Source organism: Onthophagus taurus, chromosome 6 (assembly GCF_036711975.1).
Source record: "Onthophagus taurus isolate NC chromosome 6, IU_Otau_3.0, whole genome shotgun sequence".
Lineage (NCBI taxonomy): Eukaryota > Metazoa > Arthropoda > Insecta > Coleoptera > Scarabaeidae > Onthophagus > Onthophagus taurus.
This window is the reverse complement of record NC_091971.1, coordinates 6578196-6594802: the sequence shown is the minus strand read 5'-3', so window position 1 is coordinate 6594802 and position 16607 is coordinate 6578196. Positions and strand designations below refer to the sequence as shown.

Below are 16607 nucleotides of genomic sequence, written 5' to 3'. Positions count from 1 at the left end.
ACTATTTATTTCTATCAAACGAGAAACGTCTCTTTAAATATAAACGAATTGATAATATCATTTTCAATATTTTATTAAATAATTTTGAATCGAGTAAGTTAACATCTAATTTAAACCAAGCTAAATATCAAATCACGCATCTGTTTCAGCGAAAACTTGTGTTATAACCATAATCCGATTAACCTGAGTGATCAGTGTTTGTAGGATTTTTATCACCATGTCTTATAGAAAATCAGAACGAGAAAAATTATTAAAAAAAATCGCTGAGAAACGAGCAGCAATGGAAAATTGTGATGTTAAAGTTAAAGTACCCAAATTTAGTTTACCTCCCGAATACACCATTCAATCTAACCCTTTATTTCAACTTCCACGGGAACTTGTTAAACCTACATTAGCTTCCGGTTATCCGGGGTATAAAAGGAAATTAGCTATCTCTCAAAAGAAAGGTAATTTATTAAAATATATCTTGTTTGTAAATTAGAAACAGACTACATTTGAGGCAGTTGTGCTGCCGAGGCCAACAGTTCATTACTAAAAAATAAGGTAGTACAACTTCTTTTAATACATGTCCATTATTAAGAAGCCGAGGCAGTCCAATTACTTAAAAAAGAAACAGACCAGTAATACTTTCTAATGCACATGAATAAAGAAGCCTAGAAGTATACCAGCTAGTACAACCTGGTTTTAGTTCAATTATGACTGGCCGTGAAAGCCTTCATACTTATAATTACGTTTTATTAATATGAAAATTTTGTTCACATCAATCTCTTAGCCACTGCACAGAAAGCAATGTTAGCATCTTACACTTATCAACGGCAACGCAGAGAAGAATTTCGTAAACGTTTAGTAAATTTAATCTGTTCAGAAGAAAAGGAAGATGATCTAGATGATATTTCAAATGCTGAGGATAAGGAACTGTTGAGATATTATAATTATATAAGACACGGTGTTGATACTATCCACGTGTCTCCAATGGATCAAAAAGTTTTAGATGAAGTAAAATAAAAGATTAAAATACCATAACGAAGCTAAATCATATATTTTTTTAGATTTTATTATTAATACCAAAAAAATTAAAAAAGTTTCGTGAAATTTTATCGACTGCTATTGAAGAAACGAAAGAAGATTTTACGATGGTTATTAAAAAAGCGATCGTAGATTTTGCACTAAAAGATCCCGCGCTTGTAGAAGATCAATCGACGGAATTTGATTCGGCTGAAAGGCGAGAATTAGCTGGACTAAAATTGACGTGGGAAACGACAGTGGCTGATATGCGACCTAAACTAGAAATGATTCTTCATGTAACGAATTCCTGCATACATTCGATGGTCGATCTTTGGTATGTGAATTACCGGGATTTACGTCTAGTTGATACAAAACAACTTAAACAGCATAAAGGAGCGTATGACTTAAATAAATTTATCGTTGTGACGTCAAAACAAATCGATAATTGCAAACAAATTTTAATGAACTCTTATTTTAAAAATGTTATTGATATTTTTTTGGTTGGAAATAGAAGAGGAATATTACCAGATCCTTCTAAACAAAAAAAAATGAAACGATTTTATAATTGCGTCGCTTGTTTAATGACTTATCACCTCCAAACATTAGCATTGAAATCTTTGTATGATTATACAAAATATATTACAACAATTATGGTAAATAAATTTAATAATTTATCAAAAAAAAATATATATATATAATTTTTAGTACGAAAATAAAGGATTTGAAGTATCATTAACAAAAAGGGACGATATAATTGATTTTGAACCACCATTTCAAAGTTTTAGAACAAATCTTTGCCAAATTTTAGATGATATGGTTGAAGCTGTTAAAACAATTCCTAGATTAGAAAGCCAATTGTATTTGGATTACCAATTTCCAATTGTTACATTGCAGGTTGGTATTAATTAGTTAAAAAAATTAAGTTTGTTTTAATTAAAATAATAGCCAGTGATTTCGGAAAGTATCGTACAAGGTTATCGACAACAAATTCAAGATTTACTCGAAGATCAAAGAATAGGTCCAGAACTTCGCGTTCAAGATTTTGATAAATACATGTCTCTTTTAAACGGCGACGCAAACATTAATATTATTCAGTTCATGTCCGACAATCATCCATTCGAAGATTATTGTGATCAAGTTATATATTTTGAAGATATGGAACAAAACCTTCCCGAGTATGTCGAACATATTGTTACTATTGGAATGTACGATATGATACGAGATGATTTCATCAAAACCTTGGTAATTTCAGCTGGAAATTTTAAAGATATATTAATACAAGCACTAATAAAGGAATATCAAACTATATGTAGAAAGTAAATTTTGTAATATTTATTAAAAGACGATTAATGTCTTCTTAAATATATTTTTAGGTTGGGACTTGAATACGAAACTATTGCAAACAGACTATTAACTGTGCCACAAACCACCGAAGAACTTATGGATTTAATAGCTTATGCAAACAACGTAGAGACGGTTAAGTTATATCAAATGGAAGATCGTTTAAGAATTATCTTGAGATACATGATATTTTTATGCGATCACATACCATATAGTTCTGCTGAAATAAAACAGAACAACATAACTTTCTGCTGGTATCTTCGAATGCCGAAAATCATGGATGAACACCGGGAAATGGTAGAAGTAAAAACGGTGGAGTTTCAGGAACTTCTTACCGTACGCATACAGAAATTCCGAGATGATCTTGCAATATATGCGAAAATGGTCGATGAATTGCAATATAACGGCGATATCGATGAGTTACCTAAATACTACAAAAAAGCTAATCAACTAGATGCAAAGTTCGTAATAATTATTTAGTAATAGTTTTTGCTATTTCTTAATAAATTATTATAGATTGGTGTCTGCTATGGAAAAAATAGATCAATTTAATCAAGAAGAGACTGCTTTTAATTATGAAACCACACAATATCCAGAAAGAAAAGTAATTCACGACAATTTAACCCCTTTCAAAAAACTATACGATAACGCAACAGAATTCATATCAAAACATGATAAGTGGATGAACTCAAAAGTTGGTACCTTCCCACCTGATGATATTGACACTGATACTCAAACTCTTTATCGAAATATTTATAAATTGGAGAAGACGTTTAGTGATAAACCGGATACGGAACATTTAGCCCAAACTGTATGTATAAAAAGTTTCTTATTAATAATAATAATTAATAACACAATTGATTTAATAAGGTTCGCGAAAAAATTGAAGGTTTCAAGGAGCACATGCCAGTAATTCAAACGCTTGGAAATCCCGGATTGAAAGAACGACATTGGGAACAAATTTCTGAGATCGTTGGATTTCCAATCAAACCAGATGCCGATTTAACACTCGCTAAAATTATTGACTATGGTTTAGATGATTACATTAGTATGTTTGAAAGTATTTCCGAAGCTGCTTCTAAAGAAAATAATTTGGAGAAGAATTTGGCGAAAATGAAAGCCGAATGGGATGGAGTTGAATTTAGTGTTTTAGTTTATAAGTATTTTTATTTAAAAGAAGGCGTATTTTTTTGTAATTCATTTATTAATTTAGGGATACAGGAACATATATTATATCATCTGTCGATGAAATCCAAGTACAACTCGATGATCACATCATTAAAACACAAACAATTAAAGGTTCACCTTATATTAAACCGTTTGAAAAAGAGACTTTGTAAGGGTATTAAATTACCATTTTTTTAACTCTCTTTAAAACTGAAAATATTTCAGAGAATGGGAAGCAAAATTGCAACTTCTACAAGAAATCATCGATCAATGGCTAAAAGTTCAGTCCACTTGGATGTATTTAGAACCCATCTTTTCTTCGCCAGACATTCAACAGCAAATGCCTGAAGAAGGGCGAAGATTTACAGTAGTTGATAAGATTTGGAGAGAAGTGATGAAAACCGTGTACGCTGAACCAACAGTATTATCGGTAACTTTAATTGATAAACTTCTGGAACGGATGAAGAAGAGCAACAATTTATTAGACCTGATCCAAAAAGGGTTAAATGATTACTTAGAAAAGAAGCGATTGTATTTTCCGAGATTCTTCTTCCTCTCCAACGACGAATTATTGGAGATCTTATCAGAAACAAAAGATCCCACAAGAGTACAACCTCATTTGAAGAAATGCTTTGAAGGTATAGCCAAACTAACTTTTACTGAAGATTTAGATGTTACTCATATGAGATCTAGTGAAGGAGAATACGTTCCGTTAGTTGATGTGATCCAAACTTCTTTAGCAAGGGGACAAGTTGAAAAATGGCTTTTAGACCTTGAAAAAGATATGAAAAAATCTGTTTACCAAGCTGTAGCTGGTGCTGTAGCAGATTATCCGACGAAAGACAGAGACGTGTGGGTGTTAATTTGGCCTGGTCAAGTAGTTCAATCGATAGCTATGAACTATTGGACCGTAGAAGTCCACGAAGCGATACTTGTATCATTAGAAGAGATGTCTAATTATCTGAAACATTGTAACATGCAAATTATGAAAATAGTCGATTTGGTTAGAGGAAAACTCAGCCTACAAAATCGTATTACATTAGGAGCATTGGTCGTGCTTGACGTTCACGCTAGGGATGTGCTAACAGAAATTATAGGCCTTAAAGTGGTTAGTATTAGTGATTTTAACTGGTTGTGTCAATTAAGATATTACTGGGAGAACAAGCAACTCCTTACCAAAATGATTAATTCAACATTACCGTATGGATATGAATACTTAGGAAATGTGGCAAGATTAGTTGTAACTCCATTAACCGATCGTTGTTATCGAACGCTATTTGGTGCTTTACACCTTCATTTGGGGGGTGCCCCCGAAGGTCCCGCTGGAACTGGAAAGACAGAAACAACCAAAGATTTAGCTAAAGCAGTTGCCAAACAATGCGTTGTCTTTAATTGTTCAGATGGTTTAGATTATCTTGCTTTAGGAAAATTCTTCAAGGGTTTAGCTTCTTGTGGAGCTTGGTCATGTTTTGATGAATTTAACAGGATTGATTTGGAAGTTTTATCAGTGGTAGCTCAACAAATCCTAACAATTCAAAGGGCGATTAATGCTGGCGCCGAAAAATTGCTATTTGAAGGTACAGAAATAAAATTGGACCCCACTTGCGCCGTTTTCATCACGATGAATCCTGGATACGCAGGACGATCAGAATTACCAGATAATCTTAAAGTGAGATTAAATCAAAATGTGAATGTATTTTAATTATTTTAAATTTTAGGCGTTATTCAGATCTGTAGCTATGATGGTTCCTGATTACGCTTTAATATCAGAAATTGAATTATACGCATGCGGATTCCTTCAAGCTAAACCAATGGCGGTTAAGATCGTTGCAACTTATAGATTGTGCTCAGAACAACTTTCCTCACAATGTCATTATGATTATGGAATGAGAGCGGTTAAATCCGTTTTAAGAGCCGCTGGGTCGTTAAAATTGAGATATCCAGAGGAAACGGAAGGAATATTGATTTTAAGATCCATCACTGATGTGAATTTAGCTAAATTTTTAGATCACGATGTCCCGCTTTTTATGGTTTTTTATTTAATTGCAATTATTAGAAGAAATATTTATGATTTTTATTTCTTAGGGCATAACTTCTGATTTATTCCCTGGGGTTCATCTGCCAGAGCCTGATTACGATATTTTAGATCTTGCAGTTGCAGATACTTGCAAAACGGGTAACTTCCAAAATACCCCCTTCTTTGTAGAAAAAATTCATCAATTATACGAAATGATTATTGTAAGACATGGTTTGATGATTGTTGGTTATCCATTTGGTGGTAAAACAACTTGTTATAGAGTTTTAGCGGATGCTTTGGGTTTAGTGGAAAAAAGAGTAATTTTCATTTTTTTTATTAAAACGCTAAATATTGAATACACTTCAAGTTTTTATTGGTTGTCATAATATTTTAGGGTGGTATGGACGAGCATAGAGCGATCTACACAGTTATCAATCCAAAATCAATAACAATGGGTCAACTTTATGGTCAATTCGATCCCATTTCCCACGAATGGTCCGACGGTGTTCTCGCAGTTAGTTATCGCGATTTTGCAATGTCCACAACGGATGATAGAAAATGGCTTTTATTTGATGGACCGGTTGATGCAGTTTGGATAGAAAATATGAATACCGTGCTAGATGATAATAAAAAGTTGTGTTTGATGTCGGGAGAAATCATTCAATTAGCCCCTACGACTAATTTAATATTTGAGCCAATGGATTTAGAGGTTGCTTCGCCAGCAACCGTTTCACGATGTGGTATGATTTATATGGAACCGGCTACTTTGGGGTGGGAGCCTTTATTAATATCATGGACCAACACTTTACCACAAAAAATCGATGATTTTCATAAAACTATGTTGAAGGGTTTGTTTAAACGATTCTGCGACCCCCTTATATGGCTTTTAAGAAGAGGTGGTGTTAAAGAAATTGCCCCTACTTCGAACTCAAATCTCTTGCGGTCTGCAATGAATTTGTTTGATTGCTTTCTTGATGATTTTAATGATGATCAGTATATGGAACAAACGTCAGATTTGGATGTACGTGCTCAATTGGAAGGTGTTTTCTTTTTTTCGTGCATTTGGTCTTTGGGTGCGACATTAGATGTTGATAGCAGACCTAAGTTTGACATCATGTTTAGGGGATTGCTTGAAAGAGAATTTCCCGAGAAAGCTGTTCAAGCGTTAGGGATTATTTTTGAAATTCCGAAAGCAGAAAAACCGTATATTTCCACATTACCTCCTGCCGAATCGGTTTTTGATTACAGATACACCAAAGAAGGCAAAGGAAAATGGACACTTTGGTCTGATGAATTAGCACTAGCTCCTCCAATTCCAAAGGATCTTCCTTTTAATCAAATTATTGTCTCAACTATAGAAACTATCAGAAACATAGCTATCATGACTTTGTTAGTTCAACATCAAAAAGCCGTTATGATTGTGGGTCCAACTGGTACTGGAAAATCTGTATATGTGATTGATTTTCTGCTTAAAAAGAATAACACCGCCGTTTATAAACCGTTTTTTATTAACTTCTCAGCACAAACTTCTGCCAATCAAACCCAAGATATTATTATGAGTAAACTAGATAAAAGGCGAAAAGGAATCTTCGGCCCACCAGTTGGTAAAAGAAGCGTAATATTTGTCGATGATGTAAGCATGCCTTTAAAAGAAACGTACGGGGCACAGCCACCCATCGAATTATTACGTCAGTGGTTCGATCACCAGATGTGGTATAATTTAAAAGAAATAGTTCCCATGAAATTAATCGATATTCAATTTATGTGTGCGATGGGTCCACCAGGAGCTGGAAGAAATGATGTCACTCCAAGATTTGCTCGCCATTTTAACCATTTGTGTATAGACGAATTTCAAGATCACGTTATGAAACATATTTTTTCGAAAATCATGTCATGGCATTTGACTAGTAGGGGATTTTCAGATGATTTTGAAGTTTGTATCGATATGATTGTGTTGGCCACTCTTGACGTTTACAAATTAAGCCGAGCCAATTTGTTACCCACACCAGCAAAATCCCATTATCTATTCAATTTAAGAGATTTCTCTAGGGTTATACAAGGAGTGTTATTATCGATACCAGAAACCCTAGAGAATGTGGTGGCTATGAAGAGATTATGGGTACATGAGGTTTTAAGGGTTTACAGTGATCGATTGGTGGATGATGAAGATAGAAATTGGCTGGTTGAGACATTAAGAGAAGTTGTTGAGAGAGAATTTGAAGAAAATTTTAATGCTATGTTTCAACGAATTGCCACACCTGGACGTAAAACTGTAAGAATTTGTCATTCTAAAATTCATTTGACCAAATTAACGTAAATATATTGTTTCAATATTAGATTGGAGAAACAGAACTTAGAAATTTATTATATTGTGATTTTGCGAATGTTAAAGCCGATTCGAGACATTACATGGAAGTCACCAACTTGGACCAATTAACAGCGATAGTGGAGGGTTATTTGAGAGAATTTAACAACATGTCAAAGAAACCAATGAACCTTGTATTGTTTCGGTAATAATAATATTCCAATTTTTCTTGAGCCCCAGTTAATTCATTTAATTTTATTTTTAGTTTTGCTGTCGAGCATTTATCGAAAATCTGCAGAATAGTAAAACAACCGCGATGTCACGCTCTTTTAGTTGGTGTTGGAGGATCCGGACGACAATCACTCTCAAGATTATCAGCTCATATTTCTGAATATGAATTATTCCAGGTAGAAATTACCAGAACATATGGAATGTATGAATGGCATGAAGATGTGAAAGTGATCTTAAAAAAAGCATGTTCATCAGATCAACACGGAATGTTCTTGTTTACTGATAGCCAAGTAATTATTTTTAAATACTAATTAATTGATTGATTGAATTATTAATTGATTTAATAAAGATCAAAGAAGAATCGTTTTTGGAGGATCTAAGTAATTTATTAAATTCTGGTGAAGTACCAAATATTTTCAGTGCTGAGGAGAAGGTTGAATTATGCGAGAAAATGCGTCAGATTGATCGCCAAAGAGATAAATCTTTACAAACCGATGGAAGTCCTGTGGCGTTATTTAATTTGTTTGTACAAATCGTTAGGGACCAACTTCACCTTGTGCTTGCGATGAGCCCAATTGGTGATGGATTCAGAAACAGGATTAGAAAATTCCCGGCTATGGTAAATTGTTGCACCATAGATTGGTTTCAATCTTGGCCTGAAGACGCTTTATTAGCGGTAGCAACCAGGTTTTTGGGCGAAATAGAATTACCAACGGAAGAACGAACAGTTTGCATTGATATGTGCCAAATAATCCATACATCAACTCAAAGATTATCAGATGAGTTCTTTAATAGATTGGGTAGAAAAAATTATGTAACCCCCACTTCTTATTTAGAACTAATTAACACTTTCAAAACGTTTTTAACCAAAAAAAGAAAGTAAGTGTCACGAAACAGAAATAATGTATGTTTAGTATAATTTTTTTACGATGTAGGGAAGTTTTAACAGGCAAAAAACGATATGAAGTTGGAATACAAAAATTATTAGGAGCTGGGGCTGAAGTTGCTGTGATGCAAGCAAGTTTAGAAGCTTTACAACCCGAATTAGTAATAGCAGCAGCTAAAGTCCAAGCAACCATGAAAAATGTTGAGGCTGAATCCGCGGATGCAGCGGTAGTTGAAGCTATGGTTATGGAAGATGAAGCTGCAGCTAATATCCAGGTAATTTATTTAGCGTATGGTATGTATTCGAGTTCACCAATTATAATTTCAAACTTTTACTTACTACGTGCTGTTTTGGTTTTATTAATTCCTGACTTGTTTTGAATTTCGAGACTAACATAGGTTATTTCTGTCTTTTTGCACCTCTTTAACCCTAATACGCAATTTATATCTAATATTACTTTAAAAATATATAGGCTGAAGCTGCTCAAGCAATTAAAAATGAATGTGATGCAGACTTGGCTGAGGCAATGCCGATATTAAACGCAGCTTTATCAGCTTTAAATACATTAACCCCGGCTGATATTACAATAGTAAAAACAATGAAAAATCCACCTCAAGGAGTAAAATTGGTGATGGAAGCTATTTGTGTCGTAAAAGATATTAAGCCGGATAAGGTTCCTGCTCCAAGTGGTATCGGAACGGTTGAGGATTATTGGGGGCCATCAAAGAAAGTACTTGGGGACATTAAATTCCTTGATAATCTAATTAATTTTGATAAAGACAATATCCCCGTGGCCGTAATGAAAAAATTAGCAGACAGAATTTTATGCGACGAAAATTTCGATCCGGACAAAGTAAGATCGGCTTCGGCCGCTGCAGAAGGTTTGTGCAAATGGGTTATTGCCATTTCGAAATATGATAAAGTAGCTAAAGTCGTGGCGCCTAAAAAATTGGCTCTAGCAGCGGCTGAAGCTGATTATAATAAAGCTATGGTAGCTTTAGAAGCGAAAAGAGCTTTGTTACGAGAGGCAAGGGAAAAGGTGGCAGCGTTAGAAGCCGTTCTAGATAGTGAAAATGCAAAATTTCAGCAATTGAATGCAGAAGCTGAACTTTGCGCTACAAAACTGCAAAGAGCCGAAGAACTTATTGGCGGATTAGGAGGTGAGAAACAAAGATGGTCTTCCACCGCTAAAGCTTTAACTGAAAAATATTCAATTTTAACAGGTAAATTAATTTTATTTTATTAATTTTTATGATTAAATTTTTGTAACTTAATAGGAGATGTGCTGCTTAGTTCTGGTGTTGTCGCTTATTTAGGTGCTTTTACCTTGCAATATAGGCAGGTTCAGATCGACGAATGGGTCAAAGCACTTACAGCGTATAAAATTGTTTGCGCCGCCGATTTTCAATTAACCGCCATTCTCGGCGAACCGGTTGTAATAAGACAATGGAATATTTTTGGTTTACCCAGTGACAACTTTAGCATTGATAATGGAATTATAATAACGTATTGTTTTTAATTTTTGTATATCACTTATTTAATTTTTTTTTTGCGATTTAGAAACGCTAGAAGATATCCATTAATGATCGATCCGCAAGGTCAAGCAAATAAATGGGTAAAAAACATGGAAAAACAAAATAATTTAGCTATGATTCGTTTAAATCAGTCGGATTATGTGAGAGTTTTAGAGAATGCGATTCAATTTGGGCAACCCGTAAAATCGTTTTTTTAATTACAATTATTTTTATTAAAAATAGCATTTTTAGGTTTTATTAGAAAATATTGGCGAAGAATTAGATGCAATTTTAGAACCTGTATTAGCCCAACAAGTTTTTAAACAAGGTGGTGCAATGTGTTTAAAACTTGGGGATTCAGTGGTTGAATATAACAACGCCTTTAAATTATATATCACAACAAAGTTAAGAAATCCCCATTATTTACCGGAAGTAGCAGTAAAGGTAACATTGGTGAATTTTATGATAACCACTGTTGGGTTGGAAGATCAACTTTTGGGGATAGCTGTTGCCAAGGAACGTCCCGATTTAGAAGCTGAAAAAAATCAACTTATTTTACAAGGTGCAGAAAATAAAAGGATGTTGAAAGAAATCGAAGATAAGATTTTGTGGGTTTTAAGTTCATCCGAAGGAAATATTTTAGAAGATGAAACTGGAATTCAAATTTTAAGCTCATCGAAAGTTTTATCGAACGAAATCGCCGCCAAACAAGCCGTGGCGGAAGTAACTGAAAAATCCATCGATAAAGCTAGAATGGAATATAGACCCATAGCGGTACACGCAGCAGTTTTATTTTTCACCATCGTAGATTTGGCTAATATCGACCCCATGTATCAATACTCCTTAGGCTGGTATATGAATCTCTTCAAAGGAGCGATAGATAATACCGAACGGGTCGATGACGTACAAGTACGATTAAAAGATTTACAAACCTATTTTACTTATTCTTTGTACGTCAATATTTGTCGAAGTTTATTTGAAAAAGATAAATTATTATTTTCGTTATTGCTGGCGGTAAATTTAATGAAAAGTAGAGGACAACTAAATACTGCTGAATGGATGTTCTTTCTAACTGGTGGTGTTGGATTAGATAACCCCTATCAAAATCCTTCTGATTGGTTGGTTCAAAAATCATGGGACGAGTTGTGTCGAGCTGATGATTTTCCAGCTTTAAAGTAAGTATCAGTACGGAGACTTTCATGGTCGGTGTTAATTGAACTAAACTTAGAACTAACGCTAGAACTAAGATTAGAAACAGTCTAATCACGTTTAGTTTTGCCGGAAAATGGGTCAACTTTAAAAGTTTTCAGATGCACGGCTAAACCCGAATGTTTCTAACTCTAGGTCTTAGCGTTACTTCTAGTTTTAGCTCAGTAAAAGATATAAATGATTTCATTTTAAATTTTTTATGAAGAGGAATTCGACAACATTTTACCGCAAATTTGAACGCTTGGAGAGCTGTTTTTGATTCACCAGAACCACATCACGCCACTCTTCCTGGTAATTACTCTAAAATCAGCGATCTTGAAAAGTTGCTTTTATTAAGAGTAATACGTCCAGATAAAGTGGTTCCTGGGGTACAAGATTTCGTAGAAAGTAATTTTATTTATTTTTTGTTATTTGTATTTAATACAAATATTATTTTAGAGCATATGGGAAAACCATATATTGAGCCTCCCCCTTTTGATTTACCATCATCTTACGCCGATTCCTATTGTACTGTTCCTTTAATTTTTGTTTTAACACCTGGGGCGGATCCTACTGCAGTTTTATTAAAATTTGCCGACGATCAAGGATTCGGATCTTCAAGATTATTTTCGTTGTCATTAGGACAAGGTCAAGGACCGATTGCCGTCAGATTAATTGATGAAGGTGTTAAGAACGGAACTTGGGTGGTTTTACAAAATTGTCACCTCGCGAAAAGCTTTATGCCTATGCTAGAAAAAATATGTGAAAATTTTACCATGGAAACAACTCACCCCGATTTCCGATTATGGTTAACTTCTTACCCAGCTGAACACTTTCCGGTATTAGTACTTCAAAACGGCGTAAAAATGACGAACGAACCCCCTAAAGGTCTACGAGCGAATATAGTGAGATCGTATTTAAGCGATCCAATTTCAAACATGGAATGGTTTAATGCTTGCAAACAAGATTTAATTTTCAAGAAGTTACTTTACGGCCTTTGCTTTTTCCACGCTTCGATACAAGAACGTCGCAAATTTGGACCGTTGGGATGGAATATTCAATATGAATTCAACGAAACCGATTTGCGAATAAGCGTCATGCAACTGCAGATGTTTTTAGATGAATACGATGACGTCCAGTATGATGCTATTAGATATTTAACCGGTGAATGTAATTATGGTGGGCGAGTAACCGATGATTGGGATAGAAGGTGTTTACGAACCATTTTAAATCAATTTTATTGCAAGGGGTTAGTTGAAAAGGAGCATTATTCATTTGACCCTACAGGTATGATTTAATAGCATCTTCTTAGCATGGAGTGTTTTTATGATGACATGCTTTTTAGGTGTGTATTATTGCCCGGCTTCAACGGAATACGAGACTTATATAAATTACACGAAATCTCTACCGATAATTACTCCTCCCGGAGTATTTGGGATGAACGAAAATGCTGATATAATGAAAGAACAGCAAGAAACAAACTTATTATTTTCGACTGTTCTTGTTACACAGGTTTGTTACATTTCTATATTGTTATAGGGGTAATCTATTTAATATTTTCATTTTGAATCGTGTTGCTTATAAGGATCGCACGGTAAGTATGAATAAATAAATTTGATTTGATTGATTATATATTTCTTTACAATCTCTTGCCAGGATGTGTGGGAATTGGTAGTAAGTAAATTAATTTATTAAGTCAGCTAACAGTAGACTAAGAACTAGAAACTGTCTAGTTCCAGGTCTAGTGTTCTAGTTTTAATTCAATCGATTATTTTAATTAGAAAATTTTACAATTTATAAAAGCAACTCATAGCGGCAAGGGTAAGAAAAACAATTTTAATTAACTTTGAGGAAATAAATTATCTTTTTGTATAAACTCTTGTTATCTTTGATATAGGATGCTGCTAGCGGTGGTGGTGAAGGAAAATCTTCTGATGATACAGTAAATGATATAGCAGCGGATATTCTCAATAAACTTCCCAAAAATTTCGACATTGTTGATGTAATGGAAAAATATCCCACCTCTTACAATCAAAGTATGAACACTGTTTTGGTGCAAGAAATGGGAAGATACAATAAACTCCTCAGTGTGATACGAAGCAGCTTAATGAACATTAGGAAGGCGATAAAAGGTTTTAATCCATTCTAATCATTATCTCATCAATTTTTCATTAATTAATTTTAATTATAATAGGTGTGATTGTAATGAATTCTTCGTTAGAAGAAGTCTTAACAAGTATGTTAACGGGTCGAATTCCAAAAATGTGGGCTGGTGCTTCTTACCCTTCATTGAAACCACTGGGAAGTTATATAAATGATTTCCTTCAAAGATTATCATTTCTACAAGTATTTCTTTTATTCTCAATAAAATTCGTTTTTACAAAAAAGAATTATTTGTAGTTATGGTTTGAGAATGGAGCCCCAGTAACGTTTTGGTTATCGGGATTTTATTTCACTCAAGCTTTCTTAACCGGTGCCCAACAAAACTATGCAAGAAAATATAAAATACCTATTGATTTATTATCGTTTGATTACGAAATGTTGAAAGCAACTACTTTTAGTAAAGCTCCCGATGACGGAGTTTACGTTTATGGTTTATTCGTGGACGGCGCTAGATGGAACATGAAATCTATGAGTTTAGATGAGTCACTTCCAAAAGTTCTCTTTAGTACTATACCTTATGTAAAGATTAATTTCTACTTAACAAGGCCCTAATGATTTAGATAATTTTTATAGATCTGGTTAAAACCAATAAAACGTAGTGATTTGATTCAACGACACACTTATATTTGCCCTCTTTATAAAACTAGTGAACGAAAAGGAGTTTTATCTACCACAGGTCACTCAACTAATTTTGTTATTGCGATGACGATACCTACAATAAAGGACCCTGAACATTGGATTTTAAGAGGAGTGGCGATGTTATGCGCTTTATCACAATAATTAATGTTTTATGGGTTTTTTGCCTACATGTTTTTAGGTGCTTTATGTATACCTATCTTAATTTACAATAAAAGCTTTTCTAATTATAATAGTCAATGTATCAATAACGTTTATCGTTCGATTTTAATCCTCATCAGTTGCTGCGTATTTGTAAAACATTGTAGAGGAATATGATTACACTGTATACAACATATACAGATTGGATTATGTAAGAGCTTGTGTTAATAAAAATTGCTTTAATGTAATAAAAAGTAATAAAGCTTTAATAGTTTGTGAGTGCCAGTAAATCTTATCAAGAAGAAAAAACTTTAAAGTTAGTCTTAGAAAAATTGGTAACAAACCAACGTCGGCTGGTTGAACGTTGACTAATTGAGTTAATTAAAAAATTAATATCCGCATCTATTCATAATATAGCGGAGGAGAGAGCGCCCAAAAATGAATTATAGATCAACGAGGGCGGGGGTAGAGCCGTAAGGGGATAGAAGCCCCAACGAAAGGGCCTTCGCGGGTGTAGGGTGGAATAGGGTTCGGGAGAAAAGGGGAGGTGGGACGCCGCTAGACAGGGAGAGCGATAGGCAACGGTACGCCACTGGGACAGGCGTAAAGAAGATGGATACGCAAAATAAATTACAGAGAGGGACGGAAACGTGCCGGGACAGAGAGGGCGAGAATAAAATACAGCATCCCTAGATGGTATCCATGGTTACTGTCCAGGAACGTGACGTCAGCGACAATGTGTAACCCTACGAACGAGCCCAGGCCCGCTTGGATCGCCGAATCTCCCTGTGCACGCCCGTGTTAACTAGATAAAAAAGTGTATATGTGTGAGTGTTGGCTCCGTTATTTTTATTTTTTTTCTTTTTTCATTCAATGTGGAAAATATGAACATGCGACCGCAAGCGCGAGATCGTTTGCGATGGTCCAAAAATAAATGCAAACAAAGTGTTCGCCCGAACGCGCCCGCTTTCGTAACCTCTTTCTGCTTTGCTATTATGACACGTTCTAGTTTTGTTGTTCTATGCATTTTTTAGTATCTAGAAACATGTATAACCTCATTTGAAACATTGCATTTACATATATATTAAAATTAAACTATAATCTAATTGTTATTGCAAATATATTTTGAATCAATTCAATGACTTTTTCCCACCTCTTTTCGACTTTTCCATTTCTATGATCGTTAAAGCAGTCTTGTGGCATCTCTGATCAAATTCCAGCCACGAATTACATTCGCTCTGGGGTGTCTCTTCAGGGACTGGAAACCCGAGTAACTCTTTTGGTCTCGTGTCTGGGTAAACAGGAGAATATGCAAACAACGGACGCAACCCTCAGATGCGGACACGTAACGCCGGCGTCGACGGGAACGCTAAACTTGTGCAAACAGGACCGCGACGGGTACTATTGAATGTTCCCGCCCCATTCCATTCCCAAACAGCGAACACTGGTTTCCGACTAGGGCGACAAATTAGTCTATTTGAATTCAAATAATCGCTTCCCGGAACGTCCTACTCCTCCGTGGTAGTCAGATGGCTACACTACTTCACGTGAAATCCCTTCCAATGAATTATTCTCTCTAAAGTCTTTCTACTCTAATGAAATACTAAAACAAATGTCGTCTCGGGAATCGTTTTTCTTGGTTAAGAAGTCGTCGTAAATTATTCTAGTGAACTTTCAGCATTGTTGATTTTTATTACACTTCTCTTCTTATAATACCAAATTTTTTTGTGACTTATCATTTCACAAAAGCTAGTATGTTTTTAAGTTTGCATTCCTGAAGACAAGAACAATGACACGTGACTTCCTTCATCCACAGTTGGAAGAACTTGGCATAGAAAACTTTTTGCTCCTGCAGGATGACGCTACATTTCACATAGTGCATGAAACGGTTACTCTTAGTAGAGAGTGGTAGAGATGTTTTTCATACCAATTTGCTCTAAAAAACTAAGATATTAGGCAACCAGTTTCCCGTGGTTTTAGTTTCTCTTGTTAAGATGCTTTAAAAATAAAGTT

At 34.7% G+C, this 16607-nt stretch overlaps 1 protein-coding gene across 1 annotated transcript; it reads left to right on the top strand.

Moving 5' to 3' along the window:
- Positions 1–2: 2 nt before the first annotated feature.
- LOC111427885 (Dynein heavy chain at 36C) lies at positions 3–14688 on the top strand. Its single transcript, XM_071196565.1, has 29 exons — positions 3–93; positions 150–446; positions 773–996; positions 1050–1658; positions 1711–1899; positions 1951–2321; positions 2379–2807; positions 2863–3157; positions 3217–3506; positions 3560–3682; positions 3739–5182; positions 5232–5543; positions 5599–5847; positions 5925–7802; positions 7868–8040; positions 8101–8356; positions 8416–8945; positions 9002–9227; positions 9425–10175; positions 10230–10458; positions 10513–10666; positions 10719–11641; positions 11881–12062; positions 12114–12941; positions 13000–13166; positions 13552–13786; positions 13849–14000; positions 14055–14336; positions 14391–14688. The coding sequence occupies exons 2-29, from the start codon at positions 218–220 to the stop codon at positions 14595–14597; spliced, it is 11937 nt and encodes a 3978-aa protein (XP_071052666.1). The 5' UTR covers positions 3–93; positions 150–217; the 3' UTR covers positions 14598–14688.
- Positions 14689–16607: the final 1919 nt, after the last annotated feature.